General features: G+C 41.9%; 2 protein-coding genes across 3 annotated transcripts; both read left to right on the top strand.

Moving 5' to 3' along the window:
- Positions 1–14,898: 14,898 nt before the first annotated feature.
- Positions 14,899–16,795, top strand: LOC111882798 (2-methyl-6-phytyl-1,4-hydroquinone methyltransferase, chloroplastic). Of its 2 annotated transcripts, XM_023879172.3 has the most exons (4): positions 14,899–15,053; positions 15,296–15,977; positions 16,060–16,366; positions 16,517–16,795. In XM_023879172.3, the coding sequence occupies exons 2-4, from the start codon at positions 15,403–15,405 to the stop codon at positions 16,670–16,672; spliced, it is 1,038 nt and encodes a 345-aa protein (XP_023734940.1). In that variant the 5' UTR covers positions 14,899–15,053; positions 15,296–15,402; the 3' UTR covers positions 16,673–16,795. The 2 variants fall into 2 exon arrangements, with proteins under 2 accessions (XP_023734940.1, XP_052623080.1); XM_052767120.1 differs by having other exon boundaries at positions 14,910–15,977.
- A 149-nt stretch (positions 16,796–16,944) lies between these two features.
- LOC111882799 (2-methyl-6-phytyl-1,4-hydroquinone methyltransferase, chloroplastic) lies at positions 16,945–20,165 on the top strand. The gene is made up of 3 exons (XM_023879173.3): positions 16,945–18,087; positions 19,156–19,462; positions 19,888–20,165. Exons 1-3 carry the CDS (start codon positions 17,513–17,515, stop codon positions 20,041–20,043), a joined length of 1,038 nt encoding a protein of 345 aa, XP_023734941.1. The 5' UTR covers positions 16,945–17,512; the 3' UTR covers positions 20,044–20,165.
- The last annotated feature ends 350 nt before the right edge of the window (positions 20,166–20,515 follow it).

Genomic DNA, 20,515 nt, shown 5'->3' with positions numbered 1-20,515 from the left:
TTTGTAATATTTTTTAGAGCAGTCTTTTCTTTTATGATAATTTTCTAAATTATTATATTTTCTATTTTTCTTAAAATATTTCAAAGATTTTTCTTGTAATTTTTTGATTTTGATGTAGATGGTCGAGTTAAGGGTTGATATCAATATTGTTGGCAGAACTTTCCTAATTCATTCTTACTATTGATTCTATATTTTTTAGGTTTTTCTTTAAACCTAAGATCTGCACAAACGGCTAATCATTCTTTATTGATATAATTGATTAGATCTCCGTAAGTTAGATTTTGATAAGGAATTGGATTATTAAAGCTTTCTCTTAGTTTCTGCGAATAATTTTGGAAGGCCAGCAATAAGGCGTTCTTTCCAATAAGCTTCTTTGCAGTTAGGTCTTGAAAAGTAGGGGTGAGCAAACCCAAACCAAGAAACCAAAAAATCGACTAAAACCGACGAAACCAAAACCGAAAAAACTGAAACCGAAGCAAAACCGACGGTTAGGGTTTGAATTTTATAGAAACAGAAAAGTCGGGTTCGGTTTCGGTTTTTACCTAGAAACCGACCCATCCAACCCAAGAAACCGACCCATACTTAAAATCGACAAACCGCCCCAAGAAACCGATCCATCCATCCCAAGAAACCGACCCATACTTGATTGTGTTTTTGTTGTAATAGACTATTTGGGGCTTTGGTTGTAACTTATAATAGACTATTTGGTTATAAGAATCATGTTTCTTAAAGTATTTAACTTCAATTTGGTGTTTTTTGAAGTATTTAACTTCTTGTCAGTGTATGAGTTGAACCCAAGAAACCGAAAAACCGCCCAAACCGACCTCATAACCCAAGAAACCGAATCGAACAGAAACCGATCCTATTGGGTTCTGAAAACCAGAAACCGACCATTTATGGGTTGGGTTGGGTTTGGGTCCAAAACCGACCCATGCACGCCCCTATTGAAAAGACTTTAACATGATAATTATCTTTATACCATCTAAAATCAGTAAGTTTTCTATAATGGAAATTCATTAATATTTTAGAAGTTTTTTCTTGAAACGTAATAGGATCTCCAACAAAGTTTTTGATAATGGAAACAATTAATGTATTAACCCTATCTTCATCTAACGTTTGTATATGTTGACCATTTTCATGTTTTATTGTTGTAACATCCCAAAATCGAGACCCATTTATTTTTTTGTTTAATTACATTACTTATAACAATAGTTTACGGAAAACATCGTTGCTATCGTTGCTATCATTTCAAAACATCAAGTCACAAATCATAAGTCTTGAAAACCATAACATCAAATAGTAAAATGTCAAAGTACAATCCCAAAGTTCTCAAAGCGGAAATCATATGTGTGTGATATGTTGCCACCCTGCCTGTAACGACCCAAATTTTACGTCCGAAAATTTCATTTTTAAAATATTACTTTAGAAAATATTAATAAATAAAACATTGTCTAAATGAAAGAAACATTGTTTGTTCACACCATAACACATAGCAACCATGTTCTCAAAAGCCAAACCGTACATCCCATCAAATATCAGAGTACAATCCCAGTAAATCTCATAAATGCGGAAACCGAAGAGTGTGTATATGACGTGCCGCTACCGCGCCGGCTCCTTCCCCTTCGATGCAGAGGTACCTGAAAACAAAACTGTAAACGTAAGCACAAAGCTTAGTGAGTTCCCCCAACGTACCGCATACCATACGAACACATAACATATATACTGCCAGGCTATTCTGGGGTGCCTGACTACCCGGTACGGCCATTCTGGGGTGCCGACCTACCCGTGTCAAGCCATTCTGGGGTGCTGACCTACCCACACGGCCATTCTGGGGTGCCGTCTTACCCGTGTCAAGCCATTCTGGGGTGCTGACTACCCATCGGTCCTGACAACCGATCCTCGGGGACTATTTCACCCCTACTACTATGATCACATATAACATAACAAGCCAGCATGCAAACATATCATCACATACTGTCAGACGTATCTGGGGTGTCTGACTACCCTTCGGTCCTAACGACCGAACTTTACTACTATCACAGACAACATATCATGCTAGTATATAACATATCAGGTAATAGCAAACTTAGATGATATCACAAAGACAATCATCTACCATACATCTCCTACTGGTGGGTCGGCATTGTGGCCTTAGACCCACCGCTACTGGAAGGTAACTCACCTCGAAGTAGCTGCTGAACTGATCGGGAACTAACTGACTGCTGCTGCTCCGGGAGTCCTCCGGCTGCAATTTCCACGACATACTCAATCAAACACTGCTAATTGTCCTTTAGGTAAAATGACCATTTTACCCATGACCATGCCCTAAGTCAAAGTCAGAGTCAACTTTCAGTTGACCCGACTCGCCGAGTTGGCTTTCCAACTCGCCGAGTCCCTGCCCAAACGACTGCCCTGAATCCCGATCCTACCCGTCGAGTTAGGCGACGACTCGACGGGTTCACCTTCTTAACCATATTCAAGTCCTTCATCCTACTCGCCGAGTTGTATGAACAACTCGTCGAGTTCATCTTCATCCGATGAACACTTTATGCTAAGACTCGCCGAGTTGTATGAACAACTCGTCGAGTCTGTTCTTGAGCTATGAAGATTGCCTTGGACTCGCCGAGTCAGGGCATTGACTCGCCGAGTCCTAACATGGGTGAGTTCAGCTCCCAACTCACCGAGTCACCCCCTGTGACTCAAGGCTCAACTCGACACATGAAGAAGGGACCAATTCTATGACTCGCGACCAGACTCGCCGAGTCACCTATGCGACTCGCCGAGTCGTCGCCATGCACTCCTTAAATATACCGATTTGCTCGGTTCCAGACCATGCCATTCATAGATCTGGGCTTCTAGGACACGAATCACACGTAAAGTTTCCAACTTTACGTGTGGATATCCACCAATAAGGATTATAAGGCTCAAAATGTCCCAAAATGGTAGATCTAGGGCTAACAAGTCTTATGGGGCCAAAAAGCTAACAGAATTGAGCTCCTGGAGCTCAATCTTACATAGATCCAAAGGCCAAACGCCTCATTACAACATATAATGAACATGCAACCTTGGGAAAATGACCAAGAAGGACCCAAATGAAGTTTTAAGCATAGAATCAAGGGGAAAACGGGTTATACCTCAAAGGAAATGTTGGAATGACACAAGGATGGCTGATCTCCTTCTCCTCTTCTTGATCTACACCTCTTACACTTCAAAACCTTCAAGAATACACCAAGAGCACCTCAAACTCTCAAGAAAACAAGGGGAAAACGATGTAGGGGGAGTTCTGGGGTGAATGGGGACGAGTTGGGGCGGAATGAGGGTTTAAATAGGGTGCAAACCCTTGAAACTTAGGGTTTCATCCCGCAGCGGTGACTCGCCGAGTCCAGGATATGGACTCGTCGAGTCGCCTACTTAAAACGCGTCCTGAGTCCCGTCCCTACTCGGCGAGTCGGACCCTATGACTCGCCGAGTCTAAGGCTAAATTAGGGCAATGCTCAAATAAAATTCACATACCGGAAAACCAGGTGCTACAAATCTCCCCCACTTATTTTAGACTTCGTCCTCGAAGTCTGCTGCCTGATCCTGAAACAGCTCGGGGTAGTGCTCCATCATCTCGTCTACCGGCTCCCAAGTCCACTCTGAACCCTTGCGGTGCCGCCATTGCACCTTCACTAGCTCCACCCTCTTGTTCCTTAAATCCTTCGACTTCCTGTCGAGGATTGCGACTGGGCGCTCGATGTAGTTCAGGCTGTCATCAACCTGAATATCCTCCAAAGGTACTACTGCAGAATCGTCCACTAGGCACTTCCGCAACTGCGAAACATGGAAAGTGCTATGGATCTGGCTACGCTCGGCTGGTAGATCCAGCCTATATGCTACCTTGCCCACCCGGGCTAAGACCCTGAACGGTCCGATGAATCGCGGGCCCAACTTGCCCCGCTTCCTGAATCGGATGACGCCTTTCCACGGCGACACCTTCAGGAGGACCATATCCCCGACCTGGAACTCTAAATCGGATCGACGCTTGTCGGCATAACTTTTCTGTCGACTCTGAGCAGTCTGAAGCCTGCTCCGGACCTGCTGTATCCTCTCAGTCGTCTTGAGCACCACTTCGGTGCTTCCCATAACTCTCTGACCAACCTCACCCCAACATATCGGGGTCCTACACCTCCGTCCGTACAACATCTCGAAGGGAGGGCGGTCGATACTCGCGTGATAGCTGTTGTTGTAGGAGAACTCAGCCAAAGGAAGATAGGTATCCCAGCTACCACCGAAATCCAGAACACACGCCCGCAACATGTCCTCCAAAGTCTGGATGGTCCGCTCACTCTGTCCATCTGTCTGCGGGTGAAAGGCGGTGCTGAAATGCAGACGAGTGCCCAACTCGTCATGGAATCTCTTCCAAAACCTGGAAGTAAAACGCACATCCCTGTCTGAGATCACCGATACTGGCACCCCATGCCGTGCCACGACCTCCCTGATATAAATGTCGGCCAATTTCTCGGCCGATATGCTCTCCGGAATCGGAATAAAGTGAGCACTCTTGGTCAATCTATCCACGATGACCCAAATCGAATCCACTCCACGTGCGGTCCTGGGAAGCTTTGTGATAAAATCCATCGTGATATCTTCCCACTTCCACAGTGGAATGTCCAACGGCTGCATCTTGCCATGCGGCCTCTGATGTTCGGCCTTGACCTTCCTGCAGGTCAAGCACCGCTCGACGTACCATGCCACATCCCGCTTCATGCAGGGCCACCAATAGTCTAGACGAAGATCCCTATACATCTTCGTCGCCCCGGGATGAATGGAGAATCGGGACTTGTGCGCCTCCTCCATCAAAATCTGGCGCACGCCCCCGTGATACGGCACCCACACCCTATGGTGTAGTGTCAATAACCCTCGGCTATCATAATCGAAGGAGGGAACCTGACCTACTACGCACTCGCTCTTCCGATGCTCCTCCTTGATAGCCTCCTGTTGAGCTTCCCGAATCTGCTCCAACAGGGGAGTCACCACAGTCATCCTCAAACAGGCGTCCCTGATCGGCGCCGTCTTGCGGCTAAGCGCATCGGCCACCACATTGGCCTTTCCCGGGTGGTAAAGGATCTCGCAATCATAATCCTTCACCACATCCAACCACCGACGCTGCCTCATGTTCAGATTCGGCTGGTCCATGAGGTACCTCAAGCTCTTGTGGTCCGTGTAGATGGTACACCGAACCCCATAGAGGTAATGTCGCCAAATCTTGAGGGAAAATACCACCGCCCCCAACTCCAAATCGTGCGTCGGGTAGTTCGCCTCGTGAGGCTTGAGCTGCCTCGAAGCGTAAGCAATGACATGCCCCCTTTGCATCAACACCGCGCCCAATCCAGAAATGGACGCATCGCAATAAACCACGAAATCCTCTACGCCCTCTGGCAGGGCTAAGATCGGCGCCTCACACAATCTCTGTCTCAGCGTCTCAAATGCAGCCTGCTGCTCGGGTCCCCACCGAAAGACCACGGCTTTCTTCGTCAGCCGCGTCAGGGGCACGGCTATCTTGGAGAAATCCTGGATAAATCTCCGATAGTAGCCTGCCAATCCTAGGAAGCTCCGAATCTCAGATGGGGATTTCGGAACCTCCCATCTCATCACGGCCTCGACCTTGGCCGGATCGACCAGAATCCCGTTCTGGTTGACGAGGTGCCCCAGAAATTGCACCTCGCGCAACCAAAACTCACACTTGGAGAACTTGGCATACAAGCTCTCCCTCCTCAGGGTCTCTAACACCTCTCTCAAATGCTCCTCATGATCCTCCCGGGTCTTGGAATAAACCAAGATATCATCGATAAAGACTATCACAGACCGATCCAGCATCGGTCTGCATACACGGTTCATGAGGTCCATGAACGCGGCAGGAGCATTGGTGAGCCCAAACGGCATCACCACAAACTCGTAATGGCCATAGCGCGTCCGAAACGCGGTCTTCTGCATATCCTCCTCCCTAACCCTCATCTGATGATAACCCGAACGCAAATCAATCTTGGAAAACCAAGATGCGCCCTGAAGCTGGTCAAAGAGGTCATCAATCCTCGGAAGCGGGTAACGGTTCTTCACCGTTACCTTGTTCAGCTCCCGATAATCTATACACATCCGATGCGACCCATCCTTCTTCTTCACAAACAGAATCGGGGCTCCCCAGGGCGAACTGCTCGGCCGAATAAATCCCTTGTCCAGCAGCTCCTGCAGCTGCGTAGACAACTCCTGCATCTCGGGAGGAGCCAACCGATACGGTGCTTTGGCTATCGGAGCCGCACCGGGAACGAGGTCAATCCTGAACTCCACCTGTCGCTCCGGAGGTATCCCAGGTAGTTCCTCCGGAAAAACATCAGCAAAATCTCGAACCACCGGGACCTCGCTCACGGTCGCCTTACCCGCCTCCCGGGTGTCCATCACGTACGCGACATAACCCGCGCATCCCTGCTGAAGGTAGCGCCTAGCCCTCGCTGCTGAACATACAGTGGGTCCACACTGCGGCCGCTCTCCATGAATCACCAACTCTCCCCCACTTGGGGTCTTGACTCGCACTAGCTGCTGCGCGCAATCTATCACTGCCCCATTAGGGCTCAACCAATCCATACCAATAATCACCTTGTTCCCACGCAATGGAATGGGAACCAAGTCTACCAGGTAACACTCCTCAAACAGTCGCAGGACACAATCTCGAAACACCCTCGATGCTCGCACCGATCGGTCATCGGCAATCTCTACCTCTAACGGGCAATCTAACTCGCCTGAAGTCTCATGAAATCTCTTGCTAAGAGCAAGAGAAACGAACGATCGGGATGCACCCGAGTCGAACAATACCTGAACCGGGATGCCGTTCACATGGAACGATCCTAATACACATGCATACACACAGAGCACATATCAATATCATAACAACGAAAAATAAAAGATAGAAGGAAGAAATCATACCCGTCACCACATCGGGCGCGGCGCGTGCCTCCTCGGCAGTCAACTGAAATGCCCGACTCCTCACCACTGGAGCCTCTGCCTTGCCCTGACGGCCATCCGTGATCCGCAGGGTCGCTGGAGCTGGCGCCTTCACCGGCGCTGAAGCTGTCAACATGGGGCAATTGGCCTTCTTGTGGCCCCTCTGGTTGCAGTGGAAACACAGCATCTCCGATGTCTGAATAACGGTCGCAGGAGCAGTGCAATCCCTGCTGATATGCCCAAACTTGCCGCACTTGTAGCAGCCTGACGATCCCATCCTGCACGCCCCCTCGTGCGGCCTGCCGCACTTCCTGCAGCGGCTCGGTCCCGACTGGCCTTTCGGCCTCCCATCTGATCCCTTGGGCTTCTTCCCCGAAGCCCCTGATGCCTGACCATCCTCAAGTTTCCGTTTCCGGATGTGCTCTAAATCTATCTCTCTCTCCCTAGCCCTGGCAATCATGGAGTCCAGGGTAGGGCAAGCCGAAAAGCTAACATGCTCCCGAATGTCAGCTCGTAGCATATCGTGGTAACGAGTCCTCCTCATATCCTCGTCACCTGCATACTGGGGCACCAATAAAGCCCTCTCCCGAAACTTGGCGGTGATCTCCGCCACGGTCTCTGTCGTCCGCCACGGTCTCTGATACCAACTTGTAACGACCCAAATTTTACGTCCGAAAATTTCATTTTTAAAATATTACTTTAGAAAATATTAATAAATAAAACATTGTCTAAATGAAAGAAACATTGTTTGTTCACACCATAACACATAGCAACCATGTTCTCAAAAGCCAAACCGTACATCCCATCAAATATCAGAGTACAATCCCAGTAAATCTCATAAATGCGGAAACCGAAGAGTGTGTATATGACGTGCCGCTACCGCGCCGGCTCCTTCCCCTTCGATGCAGAGGTACCTGAAAACAAAACTGTAAACGTAAGCACAAAGCTTAGTGAGTTCCCCCAACGTACCGCATACCATACGAACACATAACATATATACTGCCAGGCTATTCTGGGGTGCCTGACTACCCGGTACGGCCATTCTGGGGTGCCGACCTACCCGTGTCAAGCCATTCTGGGGTGCTGACCTACCCACACGGCCATTCTGGGGTGCCGTCTTACCCGTGTCAAGCCATTCTGGGGTGCTGACTACCCATCGGTCCTGACAACCGATCCTCGGGGACTATTTCACCCCTACTACTATGATCACATATAACATAACAAGCCAGCATGCAAACATATCATCACATACTGTCAGACGTATCTGGGGTGTCTGACTACCCTTCGGTCCTAACGACCGAACTTTACTACTATCACAGACAACATATCATGCTAGTATATAACATATCAGGTAATAGCAAACTTAGATGATATCACAAAGACAATCATCTACCATACATCTCCTACTGGTGGGTCGGCATTGTGGCCTTAGACCCACCGCTACTGGAAGGTAACTCACCTCGAAGTAGCTGCTGAACTGATCGGGAACTAACTGACTGCTGCTGCTCCGGGAGTCCTCCGGCTGCAATTTCCACGACATACTCAATCAAACACTGCTAATTGTCCTTTAGGTAAAATGACCATTTTACCCATGACCATGCCCTAAGTCAAAGTCAGAGTCAACTTTCAGTTGACCCGACTCGCCGAGTTGGCTTTCCAACTCGCCGAGTCCCTGCCCAAACGACTGCCCTGAATCCCGATCCTACCCGTCGAGTTAGGCGACGACTCGACGGGTTCACCTTCTTAACCATATTCAAGTCCTTCATCCTACTCGCCGAGTTGTATGAACAACTCGTCGAGTTCATCTTCATCCGATGAACACTTTATGCTAAGACTCGCCGAGTTGTATGAACAACTCGTCGAGTCTGTTCTTGAGCTATGAAGATTGCCTTGGACTCGCCGAGTCAGGGCATTGACTCGCCGAGTCCTAACATGGGTGAGTTCAGCTCCCAACTCACCGAGTCACCCCCTGTGACTCAAGGCTCAACTCGACACATGAAGAAGGGACCAATTCTATGACTCGCGACCAGACTCGCCGAGTCACCTATGCGACTCGCCGAGTCGTCGCCATGCACTCCTTAAATATACCGATTTGCTCGGTTCCAGACCATGCCATTCATAGATCTGGGCTTCTAGGACACGAATCACACGTAAAGTTTCCAACTTTACGTGTGGATATCCACCAATAAGGATTATAAGGCTCAAAATGTCCCAAAATGGTAGATCTAGGGCTAACAAGTCTTATGGGGCCAAAAAGCTAACAGAATTGAGCTCCTGGAGCTCAATCTTACATAGATCCAAAGGCCAAACGCCTCATTACAACATATAATGAACATGCAACCTTGGGAAAATGACCAAGAAGGACCCAAATGAAGTTTTAAGCATAGAATCAAGGGGAAAACGGGTTATACCTCAAAGGAAATGTTGGAATGACACAAGGATGGCTGATCTCCTTCTCCTCTTCTTGATCTACACCTCTTACACTTCAAAACCTTCAAGAATACACCAAGAGCACCTCAAACTCTCAAGAAAACAAGGGGAAAACGATGTAGGGGGAGTTCTGGGGTGAATGGGGACGAGTTGGGGCGGAATGAGGGTTTAAATAGGGTGCAAACCCTTGAAACTTAGGGTTTCATCCCGCAGCGGTGACTCGCCGAGTCCAGGATATGGACTCGTCGAGTCGCCTACTTAAAACGCGTCCTGAGTCCCGTCCCTACTCGGCGAGTCGGACCCTATGACTCGCCGAGTCTAAGGCTAAATTAGGGCAATGCTCAAATAAAATTCACATACCGGAAAACCAGGTGCTACACTGCCGACTCCTTCCCCTTAGCTAAAGAGGTACCTGAAACCAAAACTAAAAACTAAGCACGAAGCTTAGTGAGTTCCCTCATCATACCACATACCATTCATCATACATACTGTCGGGCAATTCTGGGGTGCCCGACCTACCTATGTCAAGCCATTATGGGGTGCTGACCTACCCATGTCAAGCCATTCTGGGGTGCTGACCTACCCATGTCAGGCCATTCTGGGGTGTAACATATCATAATCATGCTGTCAGATAGATCTGGGGTGTCTAACCTACCCTTCGGTCCTAACGACTGAATTGGGGGACTATTCCCCTCCTACTACCATTATCACGTAGAACATATCATACTAGCACATATAACACATCAAGTAATAGTAAACCAGACAATTATCACAAAGACAATCATATCAACTGTAATCAACTACTAGTGGGTCGACATTGGTGCCTTAGACCCACTTCTACTAGAAGACTACTCATCTCAATGTCGTGTAGTGCCTACACTGTTCGCGGTGTGAAAATCGACTCTCCTCGACACCTCAATCCCTAAACGACAACTTTTCTAAGTTATCAATTAATACTCATAACCCTTACAAGGGTCACTAAAGTCCAAGTCAAAGTCAAGGTCAAAACCTTGGTCAAACTCAACATCTGGTTGACTCGACTCGCCGAGTCCCCATGTCCACAAAATGCTACCATCCCGTCCCTTCAACAACACATCGGACCGTCTTCAACCAACTCGCCGAGTTCGTCCTTGAACTCGTCGAGTTCCTCTTCATCCATATGAAGGTGTTCAGTCTATGACTCTCCGAGTTCATCCTTGAACTCATCGAGTCCGTCTTTATGTGGTTGGGACATTGCCTTGAACTCGTCGAGTTTCTTCTTGAACTCGTCGAGTTTCTTCTTGAACTCATCGAGTCCTTTGATCTTAAAGTCCATAACAAACCCCTAACAAGATGAGTGTTCCTTCTACTCAACCAAAGACCATTTCCATAAGACATTTGGGGGAGAATGCGACCCGACTCGCCGAGTCACCCAAGCGACTCGCCGAGTCCCTCTTTGTCCAAAACTATCCATTCGATTATAATGGGTCTTAATGCATAAAAACCATAGATCTGAGCTCATAGGGTCCATTTTATACGTAAAGTTCCAATTTTGACGTCCATGCATGGGGGTTTTTGGCTCAAAAGACATAAAAATAGGTATATAAGAAGCATGGGTCTCCCATGGCCATAAAGTTGGCACCTTTTTGCCACGGGAACCCTCAATGGTTCCAGATCTGAAGTGTAACTGCAAACATACTCACAAAATCTGATTATAACTTCAAAACTCATAAAAAGGGTAGGAAAATAGCCCCAAAACAAGATCTAAGAGATAGATGGCCAAGGTTCAAGCTTTTTACCTTGAATAAACTAAGAATGAAGCAAAACCTCTGGATCTACTAGCTTCCACTTGAGCTCCCAAGCTTCCTGCTTCTCTTCCAACTTCAAATGCACACAAAAGCACCAAAAAGCTTAAGAACACCTAAAAGAAGCATAGGGTTCGAGTTAAGGCTTTCTCTGGGTTGGGAGGAATGAGTGAGGTTGTGTTGGGGTGTTATAAGTTGTTTAAATAGGGTGCAAACACTAAATATTAGGGTTTCATCCAGACAGTCCTACTTGTCGAGTCGGTTTCCCGGCTCGTCGAGCAGGTCACTTATCATGCCGATCCAAAGTCGAGTCTACTCGACGATTTGGGCCTCCAACTCGCCGAGTCCCAGAGCAAAACATGAGTTTACTTTAATTAAAATACGTACTAGGAACCGGGTGTTACAAATCTCCCCCACTTATTTTAGACTTCGTCCTCGAAGTCTGCTGCTGAATCCAGGAAAAGCTCGGGGTAGTGCTCCCTCATATCGTCCTCCGGCTCCCAGGTCTACTCCGAGCCCTTGCGGTGCTGCCATTGCACCTTCACCAGCTCCACCCTCTTGTTCCTCAGATCCATCAACTTCTTGTCGAGGATAGCTACTGGCCGCTCAATGTAGTTCAGGCTGTCATCCACCTGAATATCCTCAAAATGCACCACTGCCGAGTCGTCCACCAGGCACTTCCGCAACTGGGAGACGTGAAAAGTATAGTGAATCTGACTGGGTTCGGCTGGCATATCCAACCTATACGCCACCTTGCCACCCGGGCTACAACCCTGAAAGGTCCAATGTACCTGGGTCCCAACTTACCCCGTTTCCTGAACCGAATGACGCCTTTCCAGGGAGACACTTTCAGGAGCACCGTATCCCCGACCTGGAATTCCAGGTTCGAACGACGATTGTCGGCATAACTTTTCTGCCGACTCTGAGTGTTGACACTTGCTGGATCCTCTCCGAAAATACTATCGAACACCCGCATCATCCAAAATACACCATCCACCTCCAAATGAGCCCAAACTTAATTCTTCAAGGGTTCTAAGCCAGCTAATACCCACTCCTCGATCACCACCTCGTAATAGGAAACGATTCGAAACAGAGCATTACAAATTGTTTATTCGATAGAATTTATTTGATTATTATCATAGTCTGGTTGTTCATTACTACTTTTACCAGGAATATATTGTTTGGATAATATGCGTGAAAGCCTACTCATATTTGATTTATTTTGTTTTAAGATTTTATAAGAAAGCTTACTTGTTTTAATAATGATGAACAGAGGGGAGTCATCCCGACGATAATTGTGGTTCGCCACCGCGACTTACGTCCTTATATGCGCGTCTTATGCTAATCCCACCAATCATTGGTCTTGACTCTGAATCATACTTATTAAAACTCAAAATTTTCTTAGAGAATTTTAAACCAAAATTAATCAAATTTGAAATAATTCTACACACATAACTATTACCACCCAAAAATTTCTTTTTTGGATCAGATACCATAAATATAAATGTTGATTGAGTTTTAATTTTAATTAAGCTTGATTGTTTAAAATTATAAGTATTTTAACAAAAATCTCAAATCTTGTAGAATTAATTGTTATAATAACTAGAAATGAAATAATCATAGTAAATAACCAAAGTATTTGTAGGAAAAAATGAATTCAAAAGTATAATAACAAGAATAGAATAAAATACTCTTTAAATAGTATCTTCTTTGATTAGACTTAAAATACAATCAATACAAACATTTTGAGAAAATGATTATTTGGAAATCTAGAGACTTTGAACATCCAAAGGTAGATAGAGAAACAATATAAGTTTTTGTAGACATAAACTATACATTTGAGAGAGTGAAATTTTTTCTGAATCTTTTCTTGAATTGTTTTTCTTTGTTATGTGCATGGGTGATTGGAATAAAATTTCTTCTTTAGATAATGTTCTTATCTTTTTGCCATAATATGTCAATTCATTCTTCTTTTAATAATGTTTTTGTCTTCTTACCATAATATTTGTCAATTCATTCTTCTTTTATAATATTTTTGTCTTCTTGTTTTGTCTTCTTGCTATAATATTTGTCAATTCATTCTTTTTTTATAATGTTTTTGTCTTCTTGTTTTGTTTTCTTGCCATAATATTTGTCAATTCATTCTTTTTTGATGATGTTTTTGTCTTCTTGCCATAATGATTGTTAATTCTTAAAAATAGTGATAATCAAATTTTCAATTATATTGTTGACATTTCTTTTAATTATCAAAATTTTGAATTTTTGAGGCCAATAATGATAACAAACGTGCAATATTTATTTTGATAAACAATTTTGATAAAAATGTTTAGCATATGTAATATATACACATATAATAAACAAAAATGGTATGACAATGTTTTTTTTAATAAAAAACAAATAACACCTTATCCAAATATCACAAAATCACTAACCCAAAATACATCACAAAGTCACTAACCCAAATACATCTGACTTTGTGAAGCAAAACATTTAGTCCAAGATACATTAGACTTTATTCGGTTTACCGTGTAAATCCTATCCAAGTATCGCAAAGTCGACTAACCCAAAATCAATAACAAACCTATTATGATTGATTTAAAAATACTTAAAATTTTGATTAAATCAGACCAAATGACCAAAACCAAATAAGTCGAGCACATAACACCCTATAGGCTATAGAACATAGAGAAAATGACAAAAATAACCATTTACACTAATAAGATTACAAAAATAGCCAAAAAAAAATCAAAATTATAAAATTAGCCCACAATTTCGCAGATGGAGATGCCCCATCTGCGAAATCAGCATCTCATCTGCGAATGTACAAGCACCTAAAGCACAGCTGTGCTTTAGGTGCTTGTACATTCGCAGGTGCTTTTAATTTTTTTTTTTAATTTTTTTTCTGTATATATAGGGGTAATTTCGCAGATGGAATAGGTCCATCTGCGATTTACTCTCATTCTATCTGCAAAATTGTGGTTTTCTTTTGTATTTTTTTTAGTTTGACTATGAAATGAATTGGTTTGACTACGAAATCATGTTGCTATATAAAAAGTTTTGTAGAAAAATATCATTTTGGTTGTTATTTGTTTAGGAACTTTCTCTACAATTTGCTCAAACAATGATTGGATATTTGGTTTGTCTTGTAACCGGTGAGAGATGGCAAGTTAATGGAACCTGATTTATATAACAACCAAAATGATATTTTTCTACAAAACTTTTTATATAACAACATGATTTCGTAGTCAAACCAATTCATTTCATAGTCAAACTAAAAAAAAATACAAAAAAAAAACCACAATTTCGCAGATAGAATGAGAGTAAATCACAGATGGACCTATTCCATCTGCGAAATTACCCCTATATATACAGAAAAAAAAATAAAAAAAAAAAAATAAAAGCACCTGCGAATGTATAAGCACCTAAAGCACAGCTGTGCTTTAGGTGCTTGTAGATTTGCAGATGAGATGCTCATTTCGCAGATGGGACATCTCCATCTGCAAAATCGTAGGCTAATTTTGTAATTTTGATTTTTTTTGGCTATTTTTATAATGCAATTAGTGTAAATGGCTATTTTTATTATTTTCTCTAGAACTTATTTTAAATAGAGAAAAAAGAATGACATATATATACGATTTTTGGGAGATTTGGGAAAATTTCATCACCACATGATTTATGTAATCTAGCTAACAGCCTTAGCTTTAAAAATATTTACTTATCAACACTTCTGCGGCTGTGTACTCTTGTTCTTCTCCAACACTTACTCCTCCACAACTTCACTCTCCTTGCCACAAGTTTTGCTTTTTCTGTTTGTCATTCTTCAACTGGTTCCGATCATTCGTTATCAATTTAACTAAACCGGTAAGCCCCATTTCTTGAGCTTCTTCAAATTGTCACGAACCCTAATATCCCCATTCTGCATGTAACAAATTTGAATTGAGCCCTTACCAGATCAGGATTTTAGTCAATTTCCCACTTGGGTATTGTGTAAATCTTGAGTCTTGTTACTATAAACTCGAAATCAGTACTTTTTCCACATGGGTTATTGTTAATTTCGTCAAATTTGTTGATATGAACTCACATTTACAAGTTTTTGCATCTAGGGCTATGTTGAAATCTTGAAATTGGTGAGGTTGAGATTTAAAATCACAAGTTTTCTGTATCCTTTTTTTTTTTTTTTTTTTTTTTTTTTTTTTTCTATTGAGCAATAATGGCTTCTTCAATGCTGTATGGAGCTGAGAATCTCGCAATTATAAGAGGAAGAGCATACCCAAACGGGTTAGGGTTCAACGCGTCAGATTTGCATGGGAAAAAGTCTTTCCTCAAACTTAATTTGGCCAGTGGGAATTCGAATCTGAGAGGTATAAGTAAGAGGCTAATTGTACCCAAGTGCAGTGTGTCTGTACCAAGGCCAGCTTCACAGCCTCGGTTCATCCAACACAAAAAAGAGGCATTTTGGTTTTATAGGTTTCTGTCAATCGTGTATGATCATGTGATAAACCCGGGTCATTGGACTGAAGACATGAGAGATGAAGCTTTAGAACCGGCTGATTTATATAGCCGTGATATGATAGTAGTGGATGTTGGTGGTGGGACCGGGTTCACAACTTTGGGTATTGTGAAACATGTTAATGCTAAGAATGTTACCATTTTGGATCAATCGCCACATCAGCTTGCAAAAGCAAAACAAAAGGAGCCATTGAAGGAATGCAAGATCATCGAGGGAGATGCCGAGGATCTTCCCTTCAAAACAGACTATGCTGATAGATACATATCTGCTGGAAGGTATAAAGATTATTTAAACACGTACCACATTCCAATTCCTTCAAATTCCTATTCGATTGACTGTGTTGTTATTTGATTGTAGCATTGAGTACTGGCCGGACCCACAACGAGGCATCAAAGAAGCATACAGGGTTCTAAAGATAGGAGGAAAGGCATGTTTAATTGGGCCTGTGTATCCAACCTATTGGTTGTCGCGTTTCTTTGCAGACATGTGGATGCTGTTTCCAAAGGAGGAAGAGTACATTGAGTGGTTTGAAAAGGCTGGATTCAAAGATGTTAAAATCAAGAGGATTGGCCCAAAGTGGTACCGTGGGGTCCGCCGCCATGGTCTTATCATGGGCTGCTCTGTTACCGGAGTTAAACCCGCATCAGGAGATTCACCATTACAGGTAAATGCTATTATCAAGTAGATATTTCAATGAACAATGTTGTAATAAGAAGAATTGAAAGTAGAATGATGTAAATAATAATAAACAAATCAAACATACGTACATTAGTATTTCTTGAATTTAACTTTTTTGTTGGGTTATATGTGGCAGTTGGGTCCAAAAGTGGAGGACGTGAGGGAGCCAGTGAACCCATTGGTGTTCCTAGCCCGGTTTCTTGTGGGTGCGATGGCTGGAATCTACTATGTCCTGGTCCCTGTGTACATGTGGCTCAAGGATCAAATTGTCCCAAAAGGTCAACCAATTTGAGTCCTCAGAGATGGTTTGGTTTGGTTTGGTTTGGTTTGGTTTGTTTTAGGTTGAGTTGCATTTTCCCATTTTGGTTTTGTATGCTATGATATGATATAATTCCATGCCTGGTTTTGGTTTTCAGTTTAAACTTCAAGATTCAAGACATGTCGTTTGTTAGGCTTCCTAGTTTGTGAATGAATTAAACATCTGACATAAAATAACCAAAAGCCAATTAAACCCAAACTTATTCAATTTGGTTGTGGTTAATTTAAAATTGTTAAAAGTCGATTAAATCAGACTGAATAACATCGTTTTATTTATTTAGAAACAGCGAAGAAAACATTTATATCTATATACGATTTTTTTTTTCTAGTGAATTTCAGTCGCCCCCACATCATTTCTGTAATCTAGCTAATAGATATGTGCCTATCACCAGCTCTGCGGCTGTGTACACGTGTTCGTCTCCAACACCTGCTACTTCCACTAACCACCCTCCTTGCCACGACTTCTGATTTTCTGTTTTGTCATGTATCAATTATTTCCGATCATTATCATCAATCCACAATCGTGATTTAACTCATCTATTAAGTTCCATTTCTTGAATTTCTTCAAATTGTCACCAATACTAATATCTCCATTCTGCTTCTAGCAGATTTGAATCGAAACCTTATCAGATCAGGGTTATAAACTTTAATCAATTTCCCACCTGATAGTTTTTCCACTTGGGTTATTGTGAAATTCGTCAAATTTGTGAATATGAACTCTCATTTACAAGTTTTTGCGTAGTCTTGAAATTTGTGAGTTTGAGCTTTAAAATTACAAGTTTTCTGTATCTGTTTTTTTGTTTCTTGAGCAATAATGGCTTCTTTAATGCTGTATGGGGTTGAGAATCTTGCAATTATAAGAGGAAGAGTGTCACCAAACGGGTTAGGGTTTAACGGGTCGGATTTGCATGGGGGAAAATCTTTCCTCAAAATGAATTTGGGCATTGAGAATTCGAATTTTAGACGTATAAGTAAGACCCTATTTGTACCTAAGTGCAGTATGTCTGTACCAAGGCCAGCTTCACAGCGTAGGTTCATGCAACACAAAAAAGAGGCATTTTGGTTCTACAGGTTTATGTCAATTGTGTACGATCATGTTATAAATCCGGGTCATTGGACTGAAGACATGAGAGACGAAGCCTTGGAACCTGCTGATCTCAATAGCCGTGATATGATAGTAGTGGATGTTGGTGGTGGGACCGGGTTCTCAACTTTGGGTATTGTGAAACATGTTGATGCTAAAAATATTACTATTTTGGATCAATCGCCACATCAGCTTGCTAAAGCAAAGGAAAAGGAGCCATTGAAGGAATGCAAGATCATTGAGGGAGATGCTGAGGATCTTCCTTTCCAAACAGATTATGCAGATAGATATATATCAGCCGGAAGGTATATTTTTCTCATAATTCATGATATATATATATATATATATATATATATATATATATATATATATATATATATATATATATATATATATATATATATATATATATATATATTCCCCCATATATGGGGGAATACTATTCCTATCTCTAAAAATAAAGATGAAGTTTGGTTGCTAATTTTAGTCCCTCTCATTTTTATTTTATATATTTCTAGTTTATTTTATCTACCAATTATAATTTAAATGCAATATTTAATATTTATAATATCATGTTATATACTAATTTGTATTAATTAATCATAAATATAGAGTTTAATTAGTAGAGGGGTGTATGTGATAATATATATAAGTTATAAAAATAGAATATTCTAGAAATATATTTTTTGGGAGTAAAAAATGTAATAGGGTTGGAGATGAAACACTATTTTATTCCATTTTTTACTCAATTTATGGGAAAAAATGGAGATGGGTTGGAGATGGTCTAAAAGTGTATGGTAAGAATTGATATCCATTTGTCATTTTTTAGAGTGAATTACGATTTTAGTCCATGCATATAGATGTTTGTGGTTCCAAAAGTACTCTTTGCAATTTTGGTCCTTATTTAAGATTCTTGTAATGTTGTTGGTTCCTGATCCAAGGAAAATGACTATTATTGGTCCCATTATAAGCCAATTTTGCAAAATTTGCTGCAAAAATATAGTCATTTTACTTGAAAAGACCACACCTCAAATAATCACCGTAATTACAAAAGAGAACTTTTAATAACCAAAATTGCAAAACTCAACTATAATTAAGGACCAAAATGACAAGACTCAACTCTATTCAAGGACCAAAAATGTAATTTACACATTTGTATTAAAAGACCAAATTTTCATCGTAAACCCATCAAATATAAACAAAAATTTTCTTTTAACATAACTCACATTCCATTCTCTTTCGTAAATTTACAACAACAAAAAATGAGATTCAATTTCATTCTATTTTTTGCCAACAAAAAAACGATGAATACTAATTCCTTTATATTTCCAATTCCATTCGTTCCAAATGACACTGACCTTATTTGATTGCAGCATTGAGTGTTGGCCCGAACCGCAACGGGGCATCAAAGAAGCATACAGGGTTCTAAAGATGGGAGGAAAGGCATGTTTAATCGGGCCTGTACATCCAACCTATTGGTTGTCTCGTTTCTTTGCAGACATGTTTATGCTGTTTCCAAAGGAGGAAGAATACATCGAGTGGTTTGAAAAGGCTGGATTCAAAGATGTTAAGATCACGAGGATTGGCCCAAAATGGTACCGTGGGGTCCGTCGCCATGGTCTTATCATGGGGTGCTCTGTTACCGCGGTCAAACTCATATCAGGGGATTCACCGTTGCAGGTGATGTGTTTTCTTAAATGTAAATTTATGATTGTATTTGAAATATGCAAACAACATTTCATTTTTGGACCAAAAAATGCTACTTACTGGGAACATGTTAAACCGGTTGAAACATGGTTGTATAATTCACATTTGCATATATTGGCAAAAAATTGTAACACTGTTGGATACATTGGTAAAAAGATAAATGGTTGCTGCATAAATTGGTAAAGATATGAAACATTGTTGCATAAATTGGTAAAAATATAAAACATTGTTGCATAAAATATTTAACCATTTTAGAATATTCTAGTGGTAACTAAAATGCCAATGCTGGTGAACCCGTTCACTTTACTTTGAAATATCTAACCAATAATAACATTTCACTTTTAGTTACGTCTTATTATTTCCTGAATTTAACCATTCAGTTCCGTTATTTGTTGCAGCTCGGCCCCAAAGTAGAGGACGTGAGGAAGCGGGTGAACATGTTTGTGTTCCTTGCCCGCCTTATCTTGGGTGCAATTGCTGGTGGCTACTATGTCATGCTCCCCATTTATATGTGGCTTAAGGACCGAATTGTCCCCAAAGGTCAACCAATATGAATATGAGAGATGGTTTAAGTCTAAATTGCATTTTGGTTTTTGTATGATATGATGCCTGGTTTTTAGTTTAATCTTCAAGAATTGATTAGTATTCTTATATGACAACCTTTCAATTTTTTCAATGTGTGTGTATGTGTGTGTGTGTATATATATATATATATATATATATATATATATATATATATATATATAATTTGGTGTTTTTATAAAGAAATTGTAATATCCCAATGATGAGGTACTTCTAATTGTGACCTTATAATTAAATTATATTGCATTTTGGTCCTTAAGTTTAAAAAAGAGTGCAAAAAGGCCCATAGTGGCATTTTTGTAAATTGGGGCTTTGAGGAGTACGCTGTGTGTACGTGTGTACGCTAAGCGTACTAGGGTGCGCCTTAGTACGTTGGGCGCACACCTCGTACGCAGGGCATACGTTTAAATCATGCAACCCTAATTTTTAGGGTTTTGAGTCATA

This window comes from Lactuca sativa, chromosome 8, assembly GCF_002870075.4.
Source record: "Lactuca sativa cultivar Salinas chromosome 8, Lsat_Salinas_v11, whole genome shotgun sequence".
In the NCBI taxonomy this organism is placed as follows: Eukaryota; Viridiplantae; Streptophyta; class Magnoliopsida; order Asterales; family Asteraceae; genus Lactuca; species Lactuca sativa.
This window is presented reverse-complemented; position numbering and strand designations above follow the sequence as displayed.